We start from the raw sequence: 22,656 nt of genomic DNA, 5'->3' as shown, positions 1-22,656 counted from the left end.
GGAGGGGCCGTAGGCGCAAACTGGCAGCCAGGCTTCCGTCAGTCTACCCCAGGGCAGGTGTGGCTATGAAAGTAGCTTACCACCACCAGGTGGGAAAGAATGATGGGTTCCCATTTCTCTGTGAAGCACTTTGAGTGTCTAGAAAAGCGCTATATAAATCTAATTCATTATAAATAACATCCTGATTTTTTTTTTTTTTTTTTTTATCTTGATAGATTGAAAATGAACACTAATGAGTTGACTGATGAACATTATCGCATAATTTAATCAGAAAGTGTAAACAACGACAAATAAAGACAGAATACTATTAAGTGTAAAAACAAAACAAAAACATTATGATTTGTAAATTTTCAGAATGTGCTTGTTTTATTTTTAAACAAAGAAAACAATCTGAAGTTGTCTTTATTTTTAAGTTATCGTGCCGTGATTTTACCAGTTTGGCCCACTTGGGGGTAGATTTTTTTCCATGTGGCACCCGATCTAAAATTAGTTTGACACCCTTGGTTTAAAGCTTACTTCACGTGACTTCCTTTGTATATTTTTCAGTCTTTCGTGTTACTTTTGGAATAAGTGTTGCTGTTAAGGCGCCATCTTTGCTACTGCGTCTCTACCCTCAGGTCAAAAAGTCAATACGGTCCGGTCACCGCGCCAACATCTTCAGCGCAAAGTTCATGCCCCACACCAACGACCAGGAGATCATCTCCTGCTCCGGGGACGGAATCATCTACTACACCCACACGGAGAAGAGCGCCGAGTTCAACCGACAGTGTCAGTTCACCTGCCATTACGGCACTGCCTATGAGGTAACCAAAAATGCCCAGTCGCTAGAGTTCCTCTTTGATCCTGTCCTGTTTTTAACCTCATCCATGGCCGTGTTCCCAGATTATGACGGTACCAAATGACCCCTACACTTTCCTTTCATGCGGGGAGGACGGCACGGTGCGATGGTTCGACCTCCGCACAAAAACCAGCTGCACTAAAGAAGACTGCAAAGATGTATGGTGACATCTCTTCCTGTTTAGTATAATATTGCACAGCAAAGAATGTACAGTGCAACCATAGGGAAATAACCGCTTTATAAGAAAACCAGAATAAAATAAAACAACTAAACAGACACGTAAAGAACAATGCTACCAGCTACAGTGTATTGCTAGAATTCAGATTGTACTGAACAGCCACACCCTGGTTCTATGGTCACACTTTTCCTCCTTTGTTGTTAATTGAGCTCTTTTGTGGTTGCATCACAAAAACACAAGAAAAAGAAAAATACTTTTAAATATTTATTGACCGTGTTTGGACACTGATGCTTGGACATTTTGATTGAACCTGAAACTGTAGCGTTTGACTCTTGAGACAAGAGTCTACTGCACAAGTGTCAAACTTCCAGCCTGCGGACTAGATCTGGTCTGGGGAGGTATTTTATCCTGCCCATTTTAAAAACATTGTGCATCCGGCCCGCATGGCGAATTTCAGCTAATAAGAACCTTAACTAACTTCAGCAACTAGAATATAGATATTTTCCAAAAAGCTCTTTTCCTCCACACCAGTGTTTTAAACAAAAATAAGTCCATCAACACAAGTGGGGAAAAAATAAAAAAAGTAACTACAGATGACTGGCACATACTGTAACACTTCTGTATCATTAAAAGGGACATATGATCAATGTTCCCTCTAATTTTTGATGTGTGTGAACAAACGCAAAAACTCCCTGAGCATTCAGTGGAGCAAATGTGAGCAACTTCAGACGTGCACACTGTAGCCACACCAGCGTCACACCTGTCCCAAACCTGACATCATAACAATTTAAATGTTTTCTTAAAATAATTTCCTGAAATAAGTGATTTTGCCCTCTTACAATGACAATAACAAAAAAAACATGTTTTTCATGACCTATGTGCTAGTATTGTATGTCTGGCTGCGGGTCCTGCCTTTAAAAGAAATGTTACCCCTTTCAGAGATTACATTTAGTTCCTGTAACTTTCTGTCTGTAAAATACATCTTTTTATTAGCATTTATAAAATCTAGTGACAATATTTCATGAATAATATCCTTAGATTAACATTCTTAATAAATGGCAGTAAAATAAGCACACATCTGATTGTGGAGTCAGAGTGTTACAACCTGGCCTTTACATATTGTGTGGCGTTGGGGTTGTCCGACTTTTTGTGTGGCCATAAACGCAGCACTGGCAAGTGCCATGAGTGCTTGTGTTGGTGCAGGTGAGACAGAGCGAGCGGCTTCTGTTGAAACGACGGATGATAACGTTGGTTTAAGCCTGGTTTGTATGGCAGAAAATTACCAGTTTTTATAGATAAAAGTTTTTTTTACTCATGTTTTTGGTGTGGTTACAAACAGTTTTGCTCAATAAAGTGATTGATGGAATTCCTGTCCGTAAAGTGTCTCGACAGATGAGAATTGAACTGTGTTGACAAAGATTGTTTTATTCATTGGGGCCACTCTTGTTGTCACCTGTCACTCACAGAGTTGCATTGCAAAATCATACAGAATAAATTGTAATGTGTTTATTTCGTTTAGAGTTCAGATGGGATTTTTGATTTCCGGCGGGCATTAATTTGCTGTGAGCAGAGGACGCGTGAGTAGTGCGCAATTGCGCAGGCGCGCACCTTAGAGGGAACGTTGCATATGATGATTTTAATCTAAATTTAAAACACTTCCTTGTGGTCCAGATATTATGTATTGGATATGCTTTGGTGTACATTTTGCACCACAGTCAATCTCTAACCCATTTTTCGAGTCCATCTGCAAGAGGCATTCCACCACGCCCCACCCTCATAATTCATCTTTTGAAAAAGTTCACTGTTTAATTATATATCTTGAAGTCATCACCGCTATTTTTTTCTAACTAGATTCAATATTGAATGTTTGTAAATGTAGCTTCATAGCAGTGTGTGACTTACATGTTGACAGGACATCCTGATAAATTGCCGGAGAGCAGCGACATCCATCTCCATCTCTCCCCTGATGCCCTACTACCTAGCAGTGGGCTGCTCCGACAGCTCCGTGCGCATCTACGACCGACGAATGCTCGGCACCAGGGCGACGGGTAAGGCCGCCAAGTGTAGTATAGCAGTGTAGCAAGCAGTCTGCTTACGCCAACATGTTTCTTTCCCAGGTAACTACATGGGCCGGGGCACGACAGGCATGTGCGTGAGGTTCGTGCCCACCCACCTGTCCAACAAGTCATGTCGCGTGACGTCTCTGTGCTACAGCGAGGACGGCCAGGAGGTGCTGGTCAGCTACTCATCCGACTACATCTACCTGTTTGATCCCAAAGATGACCAGGCCCGAGAGCTAAAGGGGCCCTCGGAGGAGAGGAGGGAGGAGGTAAGTGTTTGTCTGGTACATTTTATGCGCTTCATATTTGTAAGATATGTACTGTACTTATATTGTCCATATAAATAATCTATAGTCTCAACTGTACAGCCATTAATTAAGTTTCATTTTAACATTAACAGTAGTTTGCTTTTGTGCTGGAGTTTTTTGGGACAGCAATGCTGGCAAAGAGAAAAAGTGCAATAAGAGCCATAGAACAAGAATCAGGGGTTACTGATTATGGGCCTGGGCCGATAGTACATTTTGCTGGACGATATATTGCCCCACAAATGATTGCCGATAAACAATAATATTGTCAACATTATTTTGAGACCAAATTAAGCACAAATGTAATCATTATATCAATGGAAATAATTCCTTGCAAACACAAAAAAACTTTGATATCTCTTTAGTTTTTTTACCATTGAAAATTGTGACATAGATAACTTTTAATTACCCTAAATAAGTAAACAAACAATACAGATAAAATTGACTCTTAATCTGTGTAAGCAAAAATTGCACTTCAATTAAAATAGAACTTGTTTTTTCCACAGTTAGAAAAACCGGGTTGGGTGGTTTGTTTCTTTTTTGGTGCTATCACTTTCCAACAAATTTGGCACTCTGGCTCGTACTTCGATGTTGATGGGCTCATCTTGCTTGCACGTTGGGAGCGGTGGCTGGCTGGCTGGCTGGCTGGCTGGCTGGGTGGGTGGGTGGGTGCGTGCGTGCGTGCGTGCGTGCGTGCGTGCGTGCGTGCGTGCGTGCGTGCGTGCGTGCGTGCGTGCGTGCGTGCGTAAATGGTAATCAGAGCAAAGGTTGGCTATTTTGAAGAAACTAGAATATAAAACATGTTTTCAGTTATTTCACTTTTTTTGTTAAGTACATAACTCCACATGTGTTCATTCATAGTTTTTATGCCTTCAGTGACAATATACATGACAATAGTCATGAAAATAAAGAAAACCCATTGAATGAGAAAGTGTGTCCAAACTTTTGGTGTGTGTGTGTGTGTGTGTGTGTGTGTGTGTGTGTGTGTGTGTGTGTGTGTGTGTGTGTGTGTGTGTGTGTGTGTGTGTGTGTGTGTGTGTGTGTGTGTGTGTGTGTGTGTGTGTGTGTGTGTGTGTGTGTTTATTTATATATATATATATATGTGTGTGTATATATATATCTACCGCTTATTCCCTTCGGGGTCGCGGGGGGCGCTGGAGCCTATCTCAGCTACAATCGGGCGGAAGGTGGGGTTCACCCTGGACAAATCGCCAACTCATCGCAGGGCCAACACAGATAGACAGACAACATTCACACTCACATTCAGACACTAGGGCCAATTTAGTGTTGCCAATCAACTTATCCCCAGGTGCATGTCTTTGGAGGTGGGAGGAAGCCGGAGTACCCGGAGGGAACCCACGCAGTCACGGGGAGCACAGAAAGATCCCGAGGCCGGTATTGAACTCACGACTACTCAGGACCTTCGTATTGTGAGGCAGATGCACTAACCCCTCTTCCACCGTGCTGCCCATATATATATATATATATATATATATATATATATATATATATATATATATATATATATATATATATATATATATATATATATATATATATATATATATATATATATATATATATATATATATATATATATATATAACCCACCCACAGTTGAGGAACTAAAGGATTTTGAGAACGACATGCTCAAAATGATACAATCAGTCAAATTCAAGCCAATCCGCAACCCACTCCTCACCAAGCTGAAAAATGACAAGGAGCGCATCAAGAATGTAAACAACCTCATCATAGCTGCCGATAAAACCACAAACTTCTACAGAATGGACATACCAGAACATCACACCTTACTGGACAGAAGCATCACCAAATCATACAAAAAAGCACAACCCAACACTTTACAGAACATCCACCTGGAAAATAAAAGGATCGCGGCTGAACTGGACATTGAGGACAGGGTGGACGCCACAGCCAACAAGGAAGCCTTCATCACATTGAAGGACCACAAACCCAACTTCGCAAATAACCCAACATGCCGACTAATAAACCCAACTAAATCTGAAATAGGAAAAATCAGCAAAATAATCCTGGACAGAGTCAACACAAAAATCAAGGACAAAACACCACTCAACCAATGGAGAAATACAGCAGCAGTAATCAAATGGTTCAACAACATCCAAGACAAACAACAGCACAACTTTATCTCCTTTGATATCGAAGAATTTTACCCTTCCATCACGCAAGACCTACTGACTCAAGCACTAGACTTCGCCTCAGACTACGACTCAATCACAGGCAACGAAAGAAACATCATCAACCACGCAAAAAACTCCATTCTCATCCACAACAGTACACCATGGCAAAAAAAGAACAATGCAACATTTGACGTCACTATGGGAAGTTTTGATGGAGCAGAAACGTGTGAACTCGTTGGGAGTTTCCTCCTCTCCCAGCTCGCTAGCCTCAATCTGAACCTTGGTATTTACCGTGATGACGGACTGGCAGTGTGTCGCGCCTCGCCAAGGAGCAGCGAGAATACCAAGAAGCGCATATGCCAAATTTTCAAAGAGAACGGCCTACGGATCACGATTGAAGCCAACAAGCAAACCGTCAACTTCCTTGACGTCACTTTCAACCTGAGAAATAACAGCTACCAACCATTCACGAAACCCAACACAACACTCCAATACGTGCACCATGACAGCAACCACCCACCCACCACCACGAAAAGAATACCTACCGGAATTAATAAAAGGCTATCGATGCTGTCATCTAGCAAAGCTGAATTCGACCAAGCAACCCCCCCGTACCAAAAAGCCCTAGATGAAAGCGGATACAATTTCACCCTCACCTACGAACCCACGCCAGGAAACCAACCAAAAAAGAACAGAAAACGAAACGACATCATCTGGTACAACCCCCCATACAGCAAAAACGTCTCAACTAACATTGGACACAAATTCCTCAATCTGATTGACAAACACTTTCCCAAAGACAACACCCTAAGAAAAGTATTCAACAAGAACAACATTAAATTGAGCTACAGCTGTATGAACAATATACGACAAATTATCTCAAACCACAACAAAACAATTGCAAATGAGCCGTCGGCCCCCGGACAGAGCGACTCCAAAACCAACAAAGGCTGCAACTGTCGAAAGAAACCTGATTGCCCTCTCAACGGGGGGTGCTTACAAACATCAGTTGTCTACCAATCTAAGGTAACACGCAAGGACATTAACACATCCGACACATATGTAGGATTAACCGAGGGAGAGTTCAAAACCAGATGGAACAATCACAAGGCTTCTTTCAGGAACCAAAACCTGCGGAATACCACAGAACTCAGCAAACACATTTGGGACCTCAAAGACAATAATGTTGAATATTCAATAACATGGCAAATTCTTGCATCCAGCACACCTTACAATAGTGGTAATAAAAGATGCAACCTATGCTTGAAAGAGAAACTGTTTATTATTTACCGTCCAGACCTGTCATCCCTCAACAAGCGCAGCGAAATTGTAACAGCATGCCGCCACAGACGGAAACACCTCCTAGGTAACACATGAGCCAATCACCACGCCCCTACGCCAGCCTGTACCCACCCACTCTGTGCCCTATATAAACCATGGTATGCGAATGCTCCCATTAAAATCTCCTGATGATTGAGGGAACCCCCCTCATGAAACAGGCCTGTAGAGATGAAATAGTCTTGTGATTTTTTTCCCACACATACATATATATATATATATATATATATATATATATATATATATATATATATATATATATATATATATATTTTTTTTTTTTTAATTTTTTTTTTTTTTTCCCTCCCTCAGGGGGGGAACTCGGCGGGGCGGTTGCTGGTTGTTCCAGCTCCATCGTTGGGGTCCCTGCGGGTGGGATGGGTGGTTCCCGTGGCCCCGTGCTGGGTGGTCCTGCGGCGGCCGACTTGGGTGGGGTGGCCGGGGGCTGGCCTCGCCGTGCTCTCCGGGGTGTGGGGTGGGCTCGTGGGGGCCCGGTTGCCGGTGAGGTGGGGGCGGTCTTCCTGTCCGGTTGCGGGAAGTCTCTGGGCCCCCCGGGCGGGGCGTCCCGCCTTTCTGCCCGTGTGGGGTGTAGTCTCTCGCTGGCTTGGGATCTGGCTGTCCCCTGCTTTTCTCGGGACTTGTCCTCTGCCGGGTGTGTCTGTTTGCGGCCTGTTGCTGGCCCTTGTGGGTGGCGCGGTGGGCCGGGCTCTGGGGTTCCTGTCGCTGGCCGGCTTGGCTGCGTGGGGGCGGTGGTCCCTGGTTCCCTGGGCACCACACCTACTGTTTGTGGGTTGGGCTCTCGGAGAGGCTGGGGCGGTACTCTTGCTCCCACGCACACTGGGAGTCGAATATATTGTACATACAAATTCACATATACTCACATACATACATAGGTATCTACGCTCCCACATACATACACAAATACAGTACATATTTACATACTCAAAGATCGTACATCCACACACACATTCATTATACAAACATACACATACACATACTGTACATATACATTCAATCCAATCCAATCCAATCCACTTTATTTATATAGCACATTTAAACAACAAAATGTTTCCAAAGTGCTGCACAACAATATTAAACACAATTAAAAACAATATAAAATAAATGTGATTAAAAACAATTTCAAAGGGTAAAACCAATTAAAACAGTAAATAGAAAGCAAAAAGCAAAATTTTAAAAACACAGAGGACAACAGAGGACCACACAACTCACGTAGTGTTAAAAGCCAGAGAATAAAAGTGGGTCTTAAGACGAGACTTAAAACACTCCACTGTGGGAGCAGTTCGAACAAGGAGGGGCAGAGTGTTCCAGAGCTTAGGGCTGACCACAGAGAAGGCCCTGTCTCCCCTGGTTTTAAGTCTCGTCTTGGACACCACGAGCTGGAGCTGGCTCTCGGACCTCAGAGCGCGCGCAGGATTGTAAGTTTGGATGAGGTCCGAGATATACTGAGGTGCCAGTCCATGTAAAGCTTTAAAAACAAACAGCAAGGTTTTAAAATCAATTCTAAAATGAACAGGGAGCCAGTGCAAACTCTCAAGGATTGGGGTTATATGCTGGCGTCTCCTGGCCCCTGTTAAAAGTCGTGCTGCCGCATTCTGGACTAACTGCAACCGGGAGAGAGCTTTTTGGCTAATGCCAGCATAAAGTGCATTGCAGTAGTCCAGGCGACTTGAAATAAAAGCATGCACGACTTGTTCAAAAAGGTTAAAAGATAAAAACGGTTTTACCTTTGCTAAAAGACGAAGATGATAAAAACACGATTTTAAAACGCCATTGACTTGTTTGTCAAGTTTAAAATCGCTGTCTATAGTGACGCCAAGGCTGGTGACTTTGGGACGCACATAATTTTGCAATGGTCCCAAGTCAGTGAGGGCCGGACCAAACACTAAAATTTCCGTTTTTCCCTCATTCATTATTAAAAAATTCTGGGCTAACCAAGCCTTGACGTCGCATAGACAGTTGAGAAGGAGTGTCAGGGGGCCGTGGCCTTTTGAAATAGGCATATAAATTTGGCAGTCGTCTGCATAAAAGTGATAAAACACTCCATGCCTCTTAAAAATCTCTCCAAGAGGAAGAAGGTACAGTGCAAACAGGATGGGGCCTAGAATAGATCCCTGGGGGACACCACAGTAAAGCGGAGCAGAAGAAGAAGTGGCGTCCCCCAGCCTGACAGAGAAAGACCTTTCTGACAGGTAGGATCTAAACCACTCTAATGCAGTCCCCCTGACACCCACACAGTCTCTCAGGCGATCTAAAAGAATTGTGTGGTCGACTGTGTCAAAGGCAGCTGTAAGATCTAAAAGCACTAAAATGGCAGAGCTGCCAGAATCAGATATTAAAAGCAAATCATTAAAAACCTTTAAAAGTGCAGATTCAGTACTGTGCAAAGCTTTGTATCCAGACTGAAATGGATCTAAAGTGCTATTTTCATCTAAAAAAGGTTGTAGTTGCGCCAAAACACATTTCTCCAAAATTTTTGACACAAAAGGTAATTTAGAAATGGGCCGATAATTTGACAAACTTGTAGGATCAAGACCTGTTTTTTTGATCAAAGGCTCAACAACAGCTCCTTTACAAAAAGAGGGCACACTGCCAGAAATCAAGCTGCTGTTGATGATGTCCCTAACAGATAAGTCAATAGAGTCCCAAACTTCTTTAAAAAAGCGAGGGGGGACTGGGTCTGTGGGACAGGACGAGGGTTTTAGTTTGTCGACTATTCCTGTAAGCTCAGGCATGGACACAGGCTCAAACTGACAAAACACAGCCGAGCACCGAGTGGCCACATTGAAACTAAATGGAGATGGAGAAAGATTTGCCCGAATAGTAGCAACCTTGTCGTTAAAAAAGGAGAGAAATTTTTCACAAGTTTCCCTTGTCATCTCTAGTGAAGTGGCTGGATTCGGATTAAGAACAGAACTAATAGATTTAAAAAGAACACGTGGCTTGTTGATACTATTTGAAATTAAGTCTGACAAATATTTAGTTTTTTCAGCTTTAACCACACTTTGATAGTTCTGACAGCTTTCTTTTAAAAGCTGTCACTGTACAAACATACATATACACATTCTGTACATATACATTCACTGTACAAACATACATATACACATACTGTACATATACATTCACTGTACAAACATACATATACACATACTGTACATATACATTCACTGTACAAACACAAATACACATTCTGTACATACACAAGTACATATGCATACATACACTCATGCACTTAATCACGCTTCATCAAACATATATTAATGTTGTTGCCCTAGGGTAAACTGGGTATAACACATGGCACACTGACAAAGCTTAACCTATTGTTACTATAACAAGCTACAAGGTTAATGTAGGTTGCTTCTCTTTCTTCCAGTCCATTTTTCTGCATTCTTTTGTATCCCAAGTTATCATTACGTATATGTATTGTTGCATTTGAACAACTGTATTGTTGATAATAGAGGTAAATTATTGGTATTGTTCATTTTCAATAGCGCTATTTCTATTGGTATTTGTATTGATCCATTTGTAGTGTAATAATGCTCATTGTCATTTCTGTATTGTTTTTTATTTTCGCTAACTGCTTATTTGCTATCACTTTTACCATCATATTTGTACATGTCGTATTTGCTGATGTTGCTCTGTTGTTGTTGTTGTGTTTGCTGTTGTTGTTTTTGTCTCTCTGTCTAATCCCCCTCTTGTGCCCACAATTTCCGCCTCTGTCTTCTTTTTTTTCTCTTTCTATCCCCTCCTGCTCCGGCCCGGCTGCACCAAATGATAATATAAATACATTTAATAAAGTCAAATACAAATAAGGCAACAAGAGAAGTATCCTACACTTCTCTTTTGTAAAGTAAATCTGAACAGCCGATATGGGCATCTACATCAACTATATGATTTGCCTGAGAAGCTGGACAGGACAAAAAAAAATCCCCGCAATGCCTCCATGGTTTGATTCACATTTTCGGAACTTACAGAGATGGCAAATAGACAACAGCAGGTACCCATAGGTTAGAAAAGTTAGGGCCCCTTTAAAAAATGTCCTGTGTAAATCATAAAGATCATGCGTCTTCAAAAGATGAGTAGTTTTACTTTATTTTAGTTTTGTTACTCAGCATTTTGTATGGCATGAATGAATAATACAACCCTAAAGTTTTGTGTGCATAATAACAGTGTGCATATTTTCTCAGAGTGAAAGTTTTGGAGACCTTCTAGTATCATTCCTCTGACAAATGTGCGCCAGTGCAGCGCGACGAACCGAGCAAACCAGCCGGAAAATCAAAGGCAGGAGAGACGAAACGAGCTGCGGCGCTTTTATTTATGAAAGCTCAGTTGCAGAATTTTTCCTACACGTAGACACGGAGGTCATGACATCGCGGCGCTTAGTTTAGAAACGGGATCCGTGCAAGGAATTGGACGCTGGCGTTGCGTCCTGTGCGCGACTAAATGCGCTCCCTCACGGTGCCAGCCAGTGTTGCAAAGCCTCGTGAGTTCAGCTGTGGCGAGATGCGACCAACATTCCTTTCCAAATACAGCGATCCACGCACGCTGTGTTCCGCTCGCCTCAAATAGTTCAAGTGGATGTCCTCCTAAAGGGGGACAGTAAGTCTGTTTACCCTTCCTTCCACCTGTATCTCCACTTGTGCACGTCACTACACTTTTCACCACCTCCAACCTGACTTCCACATTTAAGTGCTCGATACGCTTCTAAACCCCTCTGTGTTCTATTTGTGCTCCTATAGAGATAGAGGCATGGGGGCTTAACGGAAAAGTGAAGGCAATGTCAGTGCTGTGCTGGGAGAGAGAGGGGATACTGACTGAGATGTGCAGCGCAGCTATTTTTGACCACACTTTGACTGACAAACTGCTAATCTCTCACTGCGTGCGTGCGTGCGTGCATGTCTCTGTGTTTCTACAGCTGAGGCAGCCGCCAGTGAAGCGCCTTCGTCTACGAGGTGACTGGTCAGACACCGGACCCCGAGCTCGTCCCGAGAGTGAGAGGGAGAGAGACGGTGAGTTCACAGCACAAAGTCACGATTGAACAAGTATTGACCTCAAAATAAGCCAGCCCTATGAATGTATAAATATATTTATTTCAAACCGTATATCTTAACTGCTGAACAGTTGAGTTGACTCTGCTTAATATATCAACATTATCTTGAAATTTGCATCCAAAACTTCCACTTTTATTTGCTAACTTGCTAAAAAAAACTTTGAGTCCCTTTGTCATGGCCGCATCTCTTTTCGGATCACTGCTGTGTGAGTGACAAGAAGAAAAGCGCAAACACGTGAGAAGTTATTTAGCACTAAGGATGGGTACCGAATCTGGTACTTTTTTAGCACCAACCAAGTTAAGTAAGACTCCACTTTTCCAAAAATGCTAATATACATTGGCTTTGCTACAGACATGCTTCTCATTAGTAGTGGTGTCAAAAAATTAGATTTTTGAATGAATTGTCATTCTTAATTGTAACGATTCTTAATCGATTAAAAAAAAATCTAAAATCTATTTAAAAAAAAAAAGAGAAAATAATAAAAAACAATTTTTTAGATTTTTTTAATCTATCCTGTCAAGACACTCAGGCAAATCACATTGTTGATGTGAATGCCCGTATCTGCTGTACAAATTTACTTTAGAAAAGAGAAGTGTGGGATACTTTTCTTGTTGCCTTTTTTGTATTAACTTTATTAAAAGTCTAGGTAGAATTTTATTAAAACAAAACCAGTTTTCTTTTAAGTAATGAATACATTTATCAGAGCTGTTATCTATTTTATGGAGGAACCTAGTTAATGATGGAACTGGCACCCAAAGTTATTAAATAAGTATTGATTTTGAATCGAGAATGATTCTGAATTGCATCGTTACCCACAAGAATTGAATTGAATCGTGTGGTGCCCAAAAATTCATATTAGCAATTTTACATGGCAATTTTAACACCTTCAAATTTCTTACTGAAAACTACAACTATGATGCATGTTACAATTAAACAGCTGGGGTGTAATAAGTACACTTTTTAGGGCACAAAAAAAAACACTCTATAAGCAAATTTTTAGAGCCCAAGATCTCTGGTCTCAGAAAAAAACCCAAAGCAAGATCTACCCCTGAGTCAACTATGTGTGTGCGTGCGTGCAATAGGCCGCTCGCCATTACAGAACCTTACAGTTTGTGGAATACGTGGCAGAAGTTCCAGCACAGCACCGCATTGCTGGAGAGAGGACGCTGGTTGATTGCTGCCCAGAGAGTGTGGGCGCCTTTCTAATGATGCGTCCGCAAAATGCAAGTCCTCGCATGCAGGAGGGTGCTAGAAAATGTCAGATGCGTTCCCATAGTCAGCCTTAATGCGTTGTTGCAGGTCGATGATTTTTGTGCACGTCATGCCATGCGCGTTTGCGAGACGAGCAGGTGAAGTGTCCGGCCATGCTCGGGGGGGTGTGGCCGCGGTTTCACGGGCAGCGGGATGAGAGGCTGAAGAGAGAGAGGTGAGGCGTGCGGGTGTGTTCAGCGGTTAAAATGCGTACCTGTTGGCGGGTCTGTTGGCCACGCTCTGTGTGGGGGTGTCACCGATGTCATATTAGTATATCATTTTTTTTGTAATATTTTGGCGATCGACTGGTGGATTGCGATCATCAATAGTGATCCCTGAACTATACACTACTGCCATCTAACGTCTTGGACTTGTAAGTGCAATTGCAAATGTGCACGTAATCACCTGCACTTGAACACCATTTTAAACTACATTTAAAAACCTGGGTGTTCGCCTCAACAATAAACTGGACTGGACCCACAATTTAAATGCTGTGCACCTTTTTACAACTCTGTGGTGGCTTCTGCTGTGTTTTTATGTCGTCGTTTGCTGGGGTGGGGGCAGCACGGTCAGAGACAGGAACAGACTTAATAAACCGATAAAGCGAGCTGACTCTGTCCTAGGCTGCCCACTAGACAGCATCGAGGAAGTTGCTGACAGAAAAATGCTGACCAAGTTGACATCCATGGTGTTTAATTCATCTCACCCCATGCACGGCACTGTGGGGGCCCTGAGTAGCTCCTTCAGTATTACACCGTTACATCCACTGTGCAAGAAGGAACTACAGAAGGAACTACTGCAGATCCTTTTTACCCACAGCCATAAGACTTTACAACACACTTATGTGATTACTGTGATCTTTTTTCTTGGTGTGCAGTACGAATGTTAGTGTTTTTTGTTTTATTTTATGTTTTGTCTATACATATTAGTGCGCAATATGTAGTATTTATTACTTTTTTTTCCCCATTATGTTTTACTAATGTTATTGTATGTAAAAACCTGTACTGCAACAACGTAAATTCCCTATTGAGGGATAAATACAAGTCTATTGTATCTTATTCTATACTTTCAAATGGGATAATAAATACAAATTAATATACAACTGGACAACAGATGTTATCATAATCAGCTATTTTTTAAATGTTGCATCAAAAATGAGACTTTATTATAAAACACAATATTTATTAATGCACACAAAAATTGGTATTCCTAGGTACCTGGAATTGGTTCTGTATTGGTTCAAATGTGAACGGTGACCATCCCTATTTAGCACCACCTGAGTGTTTGCTTGTATAAGTCATGAGAACCCAAATTTGAGACCTATCTTTTACAGAGTTTTTAAAGTAAAGGACCCTCTTGTGCTCTGGTCAACACAGTATGGTAACCCTAATGATACATATAACTTGGAGTGTCCTTCTCCCGATAGGACTTTTTCACTTCTGATATAATACCGATATTGGAGTGTTGGCTGATACAGATTTTAATCCGATACGATACCAGCAGGAATCATTGTACATACTGTACTTTTCTTATTTTGTATTGTGGAATGATAGCAAAGGTTTGATGAAGTGAAATTACTCAGAACAATGGTAGGTATTTCTGGATTTTTTTTTAGTTTTTCCTTCTCCCGATGTAGATTTAAATCAGGGGATGTCATGAATTTGTGGAGCCCTTTCAGACATTTGTGATTAAGGGCTATATAAAATACATTTGATTTGTTGATTGATGAAAAACACTAACCTTATGGCAGGTTTATCCTTTTGAAGTGTTCATTTGTGTTTTGGTAACACCTAGTGTTCACAACAGAAACTCAAAAAACTCAAAAAATTTGAATATTTTATATGTTTTGTTCATACCAATTTTGTTTATATCAGCAATTAGATTTACAAGGTGAAGCAAATACATGACATGGGCTCATAAAATGCAACTCAAAACATTTCAAGACTTCTTTTGATATAATTTGGATGATTATGAAAACCATGAATAGAAATTTTCAGAAAATGTTGGTTTAAAAAAACTGTAATCCGTTATCAACATTATAACTAACAAAAGCTTGTCATATTTCACTTAGTATGTAATGAGTTTATAACACATATTAGTTTCATATTTGATGTTGAATTGCTAAAGTTAATGGACCTTTACACGACACTGTAAGTTTGATTTTCGCCTGTACGCACAAAGTAGCTAAGTTGGCGACACTGATCCCTCCTGCTACATCTTCCTATTCTCTGGCAGACCAGGCGCATATGAGGTGTTAATCAGTAGTATCCAGTGACATCTACTGTGTGGCATTGTAAAGACAGCTACAATTTTTATTATGTGTTAAAGAGCGAAGGCCAACAGGTAGTGTTGAATCTCTTTGTGACAGTCCAAAACACTGAGGGCCTATTTGTAGACACATATCCATGTCGTTACCAGTGCACAACCTCTTTTTCCTCTTCTAGGCGAGCAAAGTCCCAACGTCTCTCTGATGCAGAGGATGTCTGACATGTTGTCACGCTGGTTCGAGGAAGCCAGCGAGGCTCAGAGCAGCAGAGGGACTCGCCCTCAGTCGCGACCCCGAGGTTGGAACTGTTTTGTTGAACTTGTATGGTTTTATATGTTTTATTACCGTAAAATGCCGCAATCATCGGCAGAGCGAAGAGGACAGAGCTCTAATCGGAAGCATCGCAGGCTGTTATTTCTGAATTTTGACAACGCGCTTTACTTTAATACTGATTTGGCATGCGCACATGTTTATTGATAGTACTATGCACAACACAGCAGCAACAAAAACAACGTTGTAATAGCGGTGAGGATCAAACTGCTGAGCCAGATGAGTATATTGTAAAAAAGTACGGCAAGTGTAACACGCATGAGTGACTTGCCAACAGCTGAGTAGCGCAACCAACAGCAGGTAGATAAAGCTGCTGGATGCTGACCACTCACTCATTATATGTAATGTTATTGTCATCTTGTAGAGGTGATATAAAAAAAACTATAAGAGACTAAGGTTAATAATGCAATTGACCAAGGACCGCAAGTTTTTATTCTGTAAAAATAAAAATACTAAAAACAGACATATACAGTGTAACCCAGATTTACTAACTTAATTAGTTCTTAAACATGGGTTGTAAATCGAAAAATTAGTGTAGTGAAGCAGAGTTCCCCATAAGAAACAATGTAAACATGAACACTTGGTCCCAGCCTTGACAAAAGTCTCTACTGCAGTAAAATAATGCACACTTTGAAGACTATATAATGTGTAAATATATATGTATATCAAACAAACATAACAAGGGGGTAATGGATCTTCAATCTTTTTATTATCAACACAACACAACGACAACGGAAATCTGAACTGTCAACGTGCGCACACACCCAAAAGTCCCTTTGGTGCTCTCAAAGACGTTAGCACCCATGTTGCTACAATAATTAAAAAGAAGTAAAATCCTTGTTACTTTGCTGTCGGCAAATGTTAAAGGAGACAACGGCAGAGGCAGAGAGAGAAGGGGCAGTGTTTGTGGGTTCTCTCTCCTCTCTTAGTTAAAGTCCACAGTGATTCCCTCCTTTCCAGGTTGGTTTGTTGGGTTTTTTGAGCCCATATTAAGTAAGCAAAATAGACAATGGAATGACGAGAAAAGAAACACACGCAGAACCACTGAAGTGGCGGCCGACTAATGGACTGCTAAAACTGGATGTGACGTAGCGGGCTCCGCCTCTCAAAAATGTCTGCGCCCCGTGTGTACTGTACTTCACAGGAAGTGACATCCCCAAAATGGCTGCGCCCTAAGGCTTCCAGCGGCACACAAAAATGAATGAATGAAACGTTTGTACACAGAGACATGGTACACACACAGAGGCATATTTGGCTCGATCTTAAAGAAATCAAAAACATTGCTAATAGCGGGGTTTCCAAAATGGAGGTTTCACTGTTCTGTGTATATATAAAGACAAAAATTAGATTTTTCAGGTGTAGTTATTAGTATCAAAATTTCAGCTTTTATGTCGTTTTTCTTACATTCTTACTGTTGTTTTTTGTTAGATTTTATTTCGAAAATGTGCTGCGGGCTGCACTTTGGACACCCCTGAAATTGACAGGGTTAATTGGAGCATTATGGTGTATGTCTGCAGGCTTGTAAGCATCTTCTCTTTATTCCCAGGAACAGCTCTTCGCCCCAATATTCCCGCTGCAGCTCCAGCTGCCTCTAGCGCCCCAGACAGACCCGCGGGAGCAGAGGCGGCGACACCTTCCCCTGCATCTTCTTCCTCACCAGAGTCATCCTCAGCCGCCGGGCTTCCTCCTGCTTCCGGTTCGTCGTCCGTCGAGAGTTCCACGCCACCCTCCTCTACAGAGGCCAGGCCGAGGAGGCAAGCCCCTACGACAGCGGCCACCTCCGAGACGACGCTTTCTGGTAGGAGTTCCCCCTTGTCACGTTTATGGTTTTGATGTTTTTGTGTGTGTTAGAGCCACGCCTCACCCCTTCAGCATCCATTTCCTGTCCATCCTCCCTTTTCCCTAATCTCCACCCTCTCTCCGTCAGAGTACGGCCCTCATCGGCTGCCCATAAGTTTAGTATGTAGGCGTTTGCAGAGGTTGCTCCGCCTGGCTGATCCCCCTGGACAGGGGCGGCAAGCGGCCCTTTCTTCCTCTACTTCCTCCTCTGCCTCTGCGCCCCCAGAGGGACAGTCGCAAAGACTGGCTGCCACTGCTACTCCTGAGACGCATCCCCATACAGGTTACCCTTACCCCACCCCATCCTTCTTGTCGCTGTCTGCCTGCTCTTTTTACCCTCATTTTGCCCATGTTTGTGTGGGCTCCACTATGACTTCCAACTAATCCTACTAGCATCCCTTCTCCACTCACCAAAACGCCACCCCCCTTAATTCCATGCTCTGCACGCTGCGTCTCTCCACATGTCCACGTTTGTTTTTGAGCTTTCACCTGAAACCCTCTTGTAATAGTGGCACCAGTGCTCTACACTACAGTGTGTCCTACATTATATCTTCAAAATCTAGAGTTGTTTGACCATGTTCCTGCACTGTACGCCTGACAGCATGTTTAGCGTGTGCAAGGAGGAGGAGCGTTCTCGCATTGTTGAACAAGCCAGATATTAGTTTGCAGTACACTGACCACCGGATTTCCACTAAATCCGGCAATCCCCACCGCCGTTCTGTTGCGGCTCCGTCGTGCAGTGAAATAGCACAGACTTTTACGAGATCTCGCGAATCCACGCGTAATCACGTGATAAGGGAAGTAAGTAGTAATAAAGCGAACCACAAAATGTTTATTCTGTCCTTCCAGAGAAGCAGAAGCAAATAAACTCGGTCCTGCCTTGATAAACCACTTGATCTTTTGCAGCAAGCACCAATACAACAGTAACATCATCCTCGGCGAGCGTGTCACACATCAGCGGATATTTCACCCAGGCCCCTATATCCCCATTTAGCTGCCCAAGGATATGCCTGTACATTATTCTTCAGTTTTGGACCTCCAGAAGCAGCATGTCCTCATCCATTTGTGTCAACAAGATGAAATTAAATCTGAAAACCTTTGACAAGTTGACTTCCATCGCCACCCATTATGACTTTTCAAAGTGTAAAATACTATCTGCCTTGAAGACGAAGTATATTATTTTTAAAGTAAACCGCATACTTTATTTTGTTTGTCTGCATGACTTCCTGTACAACACTAGCAGATTTTAGCTAAATTGAACGGATTTGTTGCGGCATCCGGCAAAAACAGAAGCTCTGCGTATATTTAGTGCTGGAATGCGGAACGGCAACGGCATTTCGGTGATATCAGGGTTTTTCCTGGCTCAAATTGAGGCAGAGGTGGTACAATCCTGACCATGCGCCAGAATTTTAACACAAATTTGTTTTGTTTTTTTCAATTTACAGTAATATGCTGTAAAGAACACCGTAAAATGGATTGTCATTTTTATTAATTTGATGGGTAGGTTGTTGTGAAATCATAAGGCAAGCAGATATTTAAGTATTTATTTTTCTTTACACAAAAATGTTTTGGAAAGTATGAAAATATACTGTTAATATTTGTTGCAATGATGGATACCGTTAAAGTTTAAAAGACATGCAATTTCAAGCAGTATATATATATTTTTTCTGTCAAAATGAAAAAAAATCCATCACATTTAGTGGAAAAATATTAAGTACTTTATTGACACATATCATTTTCAGGTGTTTGCGGGCCAGATAAAATGATGTCGCGGACCAGATCTGGCCCCCGGGCCTTGAGTTTTAAACCTGTAACGTAAGCGCTTGCATAAGAGAATGATGGGCTCATAACTTGTGTGGTGGGGCCGCTTTTGTTTGAGACACTCATAGATGATTTTGAAACAGCCTTCAAGCGCTCTGTGGACCAAAATTTCCACATGTTGTCACCACCATGAATCATTACATTTTAACTGCCTGTTACGTTCATTTCTCTGCTCTGTTTTACCTATACTCTTGACTTTCTTCCTCGCGAGATCGCTTTTTAAAGTAGTGGCTAATTTTGCCTACAACGCTAAAAAACATAAACGTTACTCTGACACAGGGGAAACTTTTTTTAAAATAAACACAACATACTTGTAATGCTTTCTTGGGGTAACTCCTTTAAGTTGACCTTGTACCAGTCAATCTGTACCGTCGTGTAACTCTACCTGATCCAATGCAAACTTCTAATAAATTCTTCAATCAATCGATCTATTATGGTTAGTCAGAAAAGGTTGGAAACGAAGCTAGTGCTACTAGCTGTGTTCACTTAGCAGAGACAAAATGTTCACAGCACAGTCTGGAGTGTTCTGTGGGAGTCCAATGATCCCTCCGTATCATGCTCCATATGGCAGAAATCCACCTGTTACGGCGGTCAACGTTATGCACAAAGTAGCGGGAAAAAACACAATTCGATCTGTTTCTTCTTTGGTAGTTGCTTCAGGTCTTTTTGGTGTACTGCTGTCGATATAGCGCCTCTAAAGTGGCGCAACGTTGCAACTGCAGTTAAAATACATAGCTGCCGCAGAGGGACATCGATTGCTCAATCAACACAGCTTTGCGCTGTGTTGAGCGATATCAATCGCTCTGGCTGGGGGCGGCACAAAATTAGCTGGAGGTGGCCGCCACGCAATTTTAAACGCAGGAAAAACCCTGGATATTCCACGGGCGGTGGAAACTGACACATTGACTTGAATGAAAACAGAAAGAGTCCGCTGGCGTGTGTGTACTGGTCCGCGGCCGTTTCAGATTCAGTGGAAATTGGAGGTTAACATCCTCTTCGTCTGTCGCAAACGATATGCAAACTAATTTCCAATTGACTTTATTTTCCTTGAGTGTGATGACTTAAACGGGTTATTTTATGATTTTTGTTTACATTCAAAACACTTCCTTGTGGTCTACATTATACAGTACACGTAATGGTGGTTCTTTGTTTTACAGACCGTTTTCAAGCTGCTTTCTGACCATCTCTTCAGGATGCGCTGTTTTGTGGCCGTTCTTATTTAAATGGTTCCATTTCGACTTTGTTGTAGTTTTTAGCGCTTCCATAGCGAGTCTGACAGATATAAGTTACAACCATGGACAATACTGTATATTGACCGCTACTGCCTATTGGCGCTGACGAGATGTGGTGCCGCCATATTGAAAGGGGCAACATTTCAATCTGCTAACAGGCGTAATGAAATGTCAGCGCATTTAATCCATCGTTACTTTCTAAATACTAAACTTTATTTCAGCTGAGTTTATAGCTAGCTGGCAACAATTTTGCTGGTGGGCATAAATACTGTACAATAATCTTTGATTCACAAAATACAACCAATAGTTATGTTCACTCTTACTTGTGAAAAGTAATCCCCCGTCATGTGTTTGCAGAACAATGTTTTGACATCATGTTTTTCCTAGTTTCTGCTGCTGAAATATGAGGAAGATACCCCTTTCAAGATGGCTGCCGAATTTCTTGTGCACCATACGATGTCTATGGTTAGAACTATATGCTAACTTGTATTAGAAATGGCAACAGCGGAGGATGCATGTGCATGTGCGAGACAGTCTGCCCCATAACAAGAGGATGGCGAAAAAGAAGGAGCTCATTGACTGCAGCGTCAGACACAATGGCAGACTCGTGCAAAGCTCTGTCGGTAAAATTTGACCATATATGTATTTATGGAGGTATCCGCTGATGAGATTATTTTATAAATATCTCTGTAATGCCTCCACGGTTTGATTTAAAATTTTCTGGACTTATGATGATCCCAAATGCAGATAATGTTAGAAAAGTTGCTTTTGCATATTAGGGCCCCTTTAAGAGCTCCGTCACAGAACCAATTAAGGAGAGTGTATTAGCATCAAACTTGAGCTATCATCTCCCTAACTTGTTTGCTGCACTTTTGACCAAGGCGGCGCTCTATTGATTTTTCAAAAAGCATCCTTTCTCGTGGGAATCCGCTCCTAGCTAGATGTATACGTGGCTTTCACTTTGTGAAAAAGCAAAAAAAAGAAAAGGCAGGCTTCACTACACATCTTGAAATGGGTCCGTCAGCAACAGACGTGAGAGCTGTAAGTTGAATCATTTTATTTTCCCTTAGCAAATAGGCTAACCTAGCATGATGTTGCTATTAAAATATGAATGTAATGTCAGCACTGTAGCTACCATACTGTAGCTATGCTAGTGTTGCTACTGTTTGTGTCCTCCTGTCCCACTTAATGTTACATAGTTGTATGTGATGAATGGCAAGGGTAGAGTATATGTGTAAAATGTGGATGAAGTACACAATAGCGCATCAAAGACACACACAGTCGCTTGCTTCAGTTTGGGTGTACTAAAATCACTTTTAAACTATCTAAATTCCAGCACCAAGGCTTAATTTTGGACAATACACTTCCAATTAGCGTTGTCTCGAGAAACATTTGAATATCGATACGATTTTTTCGGCTAGCAATCTGATCCCATTCCAAGTCCACATCTGATACACAAATCAATTATACAACTGAAAATGTTTTATGGCCAGTAATTAAAGTAAACACAATAACACATTTTTATAATGCTTATCTTAATAAATTTAGATTTTTTTTTAGTGTTGTTGTAAATCAGATGATGTATTAAATGCGACACAATTTTTTTTTTTTTTACAAAATAAAGTGGTTAATGCACAATAACTAAACTAAACAACAGCAAAAATTTATTTTGGCTCTCATTTTAAATTTTGGGGTTTTGCCCTCAAAGCCTTCCTGTATCCAGAGACGTACTCCCTGATTTAGTAAACAATAACAAAACTAACCAAAAAAAGATTTTGTAATAATAAGAACAAGAAAACAATCACTCTAATCACTTTGGTTTTGTTTTCTGTATATACTGATACTACACTCTGTATCGTCAATATAGACATCTGGCTCGATTGCCTCTACTTTACATTGACGCTTTAGCGGTGAATGACCCCTTTAAATTGGTGAAAAGTACAGTACTATAAAAAGAGACCTTAAGATCTCTT

At 41.5% G+C, this 22,656-nt stretch overlaps 1 protein-coding gene across 2 annotated transcripts in view; it reads left to right on the top strand.

Moving 5' to 3' along the window:
- The window catches only part of dcaf6 (ddb1 and cul4 associated factor 6), a 46,580-nt gene that overhangs the window by 10,134 nt on the left and 13,790 nt on the right, over nt 1–22,656 (top strand). For both annotated transcript variants that reach the window (XM_061971093.2, XM_061971092.2), the window contains exons 4-11: nt 618–803; nt 883–996; nt 2,929–3,064; nt 3,134–3,345; nt 11,809–11,902; nt 15,640–15,759; nt 17,338–17,589; nt 17,719–17,913. In XM_061971093.2, the coding sequence (XP_061827077.1) occupies nt 618–803; nt 883–996; nt 2,929–3,064; nt 3,134–3,345; nt 11,809–11,902; nt 15,640–15,759; nt 17,338–17,589; nt 17,719–17,913 (1,309 nt within the window). The remainder of the gene's footprint in view (nt 1–617; nt 804–882; nt 997–2,928; nt 3,065–3,133; nt 3,346–11,808; nt 11,903–15,639; nt 15,760–17,337; nt 17,590–17,718; nt 17,914–22,656) is intronic.

The sequence above is a fragment of the Nerophis lumbriciformis genome, linkage group LG13 (genome assembly GCF_033978685.3).
Source record: "Nerophis lumbriciformis linkage group LG13, RoL_Nlum_v2.1, whole genome shotgun sequence".
NCBI lineage: Eukaryota > Metazoa > Chordata > Actinopteri > Syngnathiformes > Syngnathidae > Nerophis > Nerophis lumbriciformis.
Note: the sequence above shows the minus strand (reverse complement) of the source record. Positions and strands in the feature narration are given on the sequence as shown.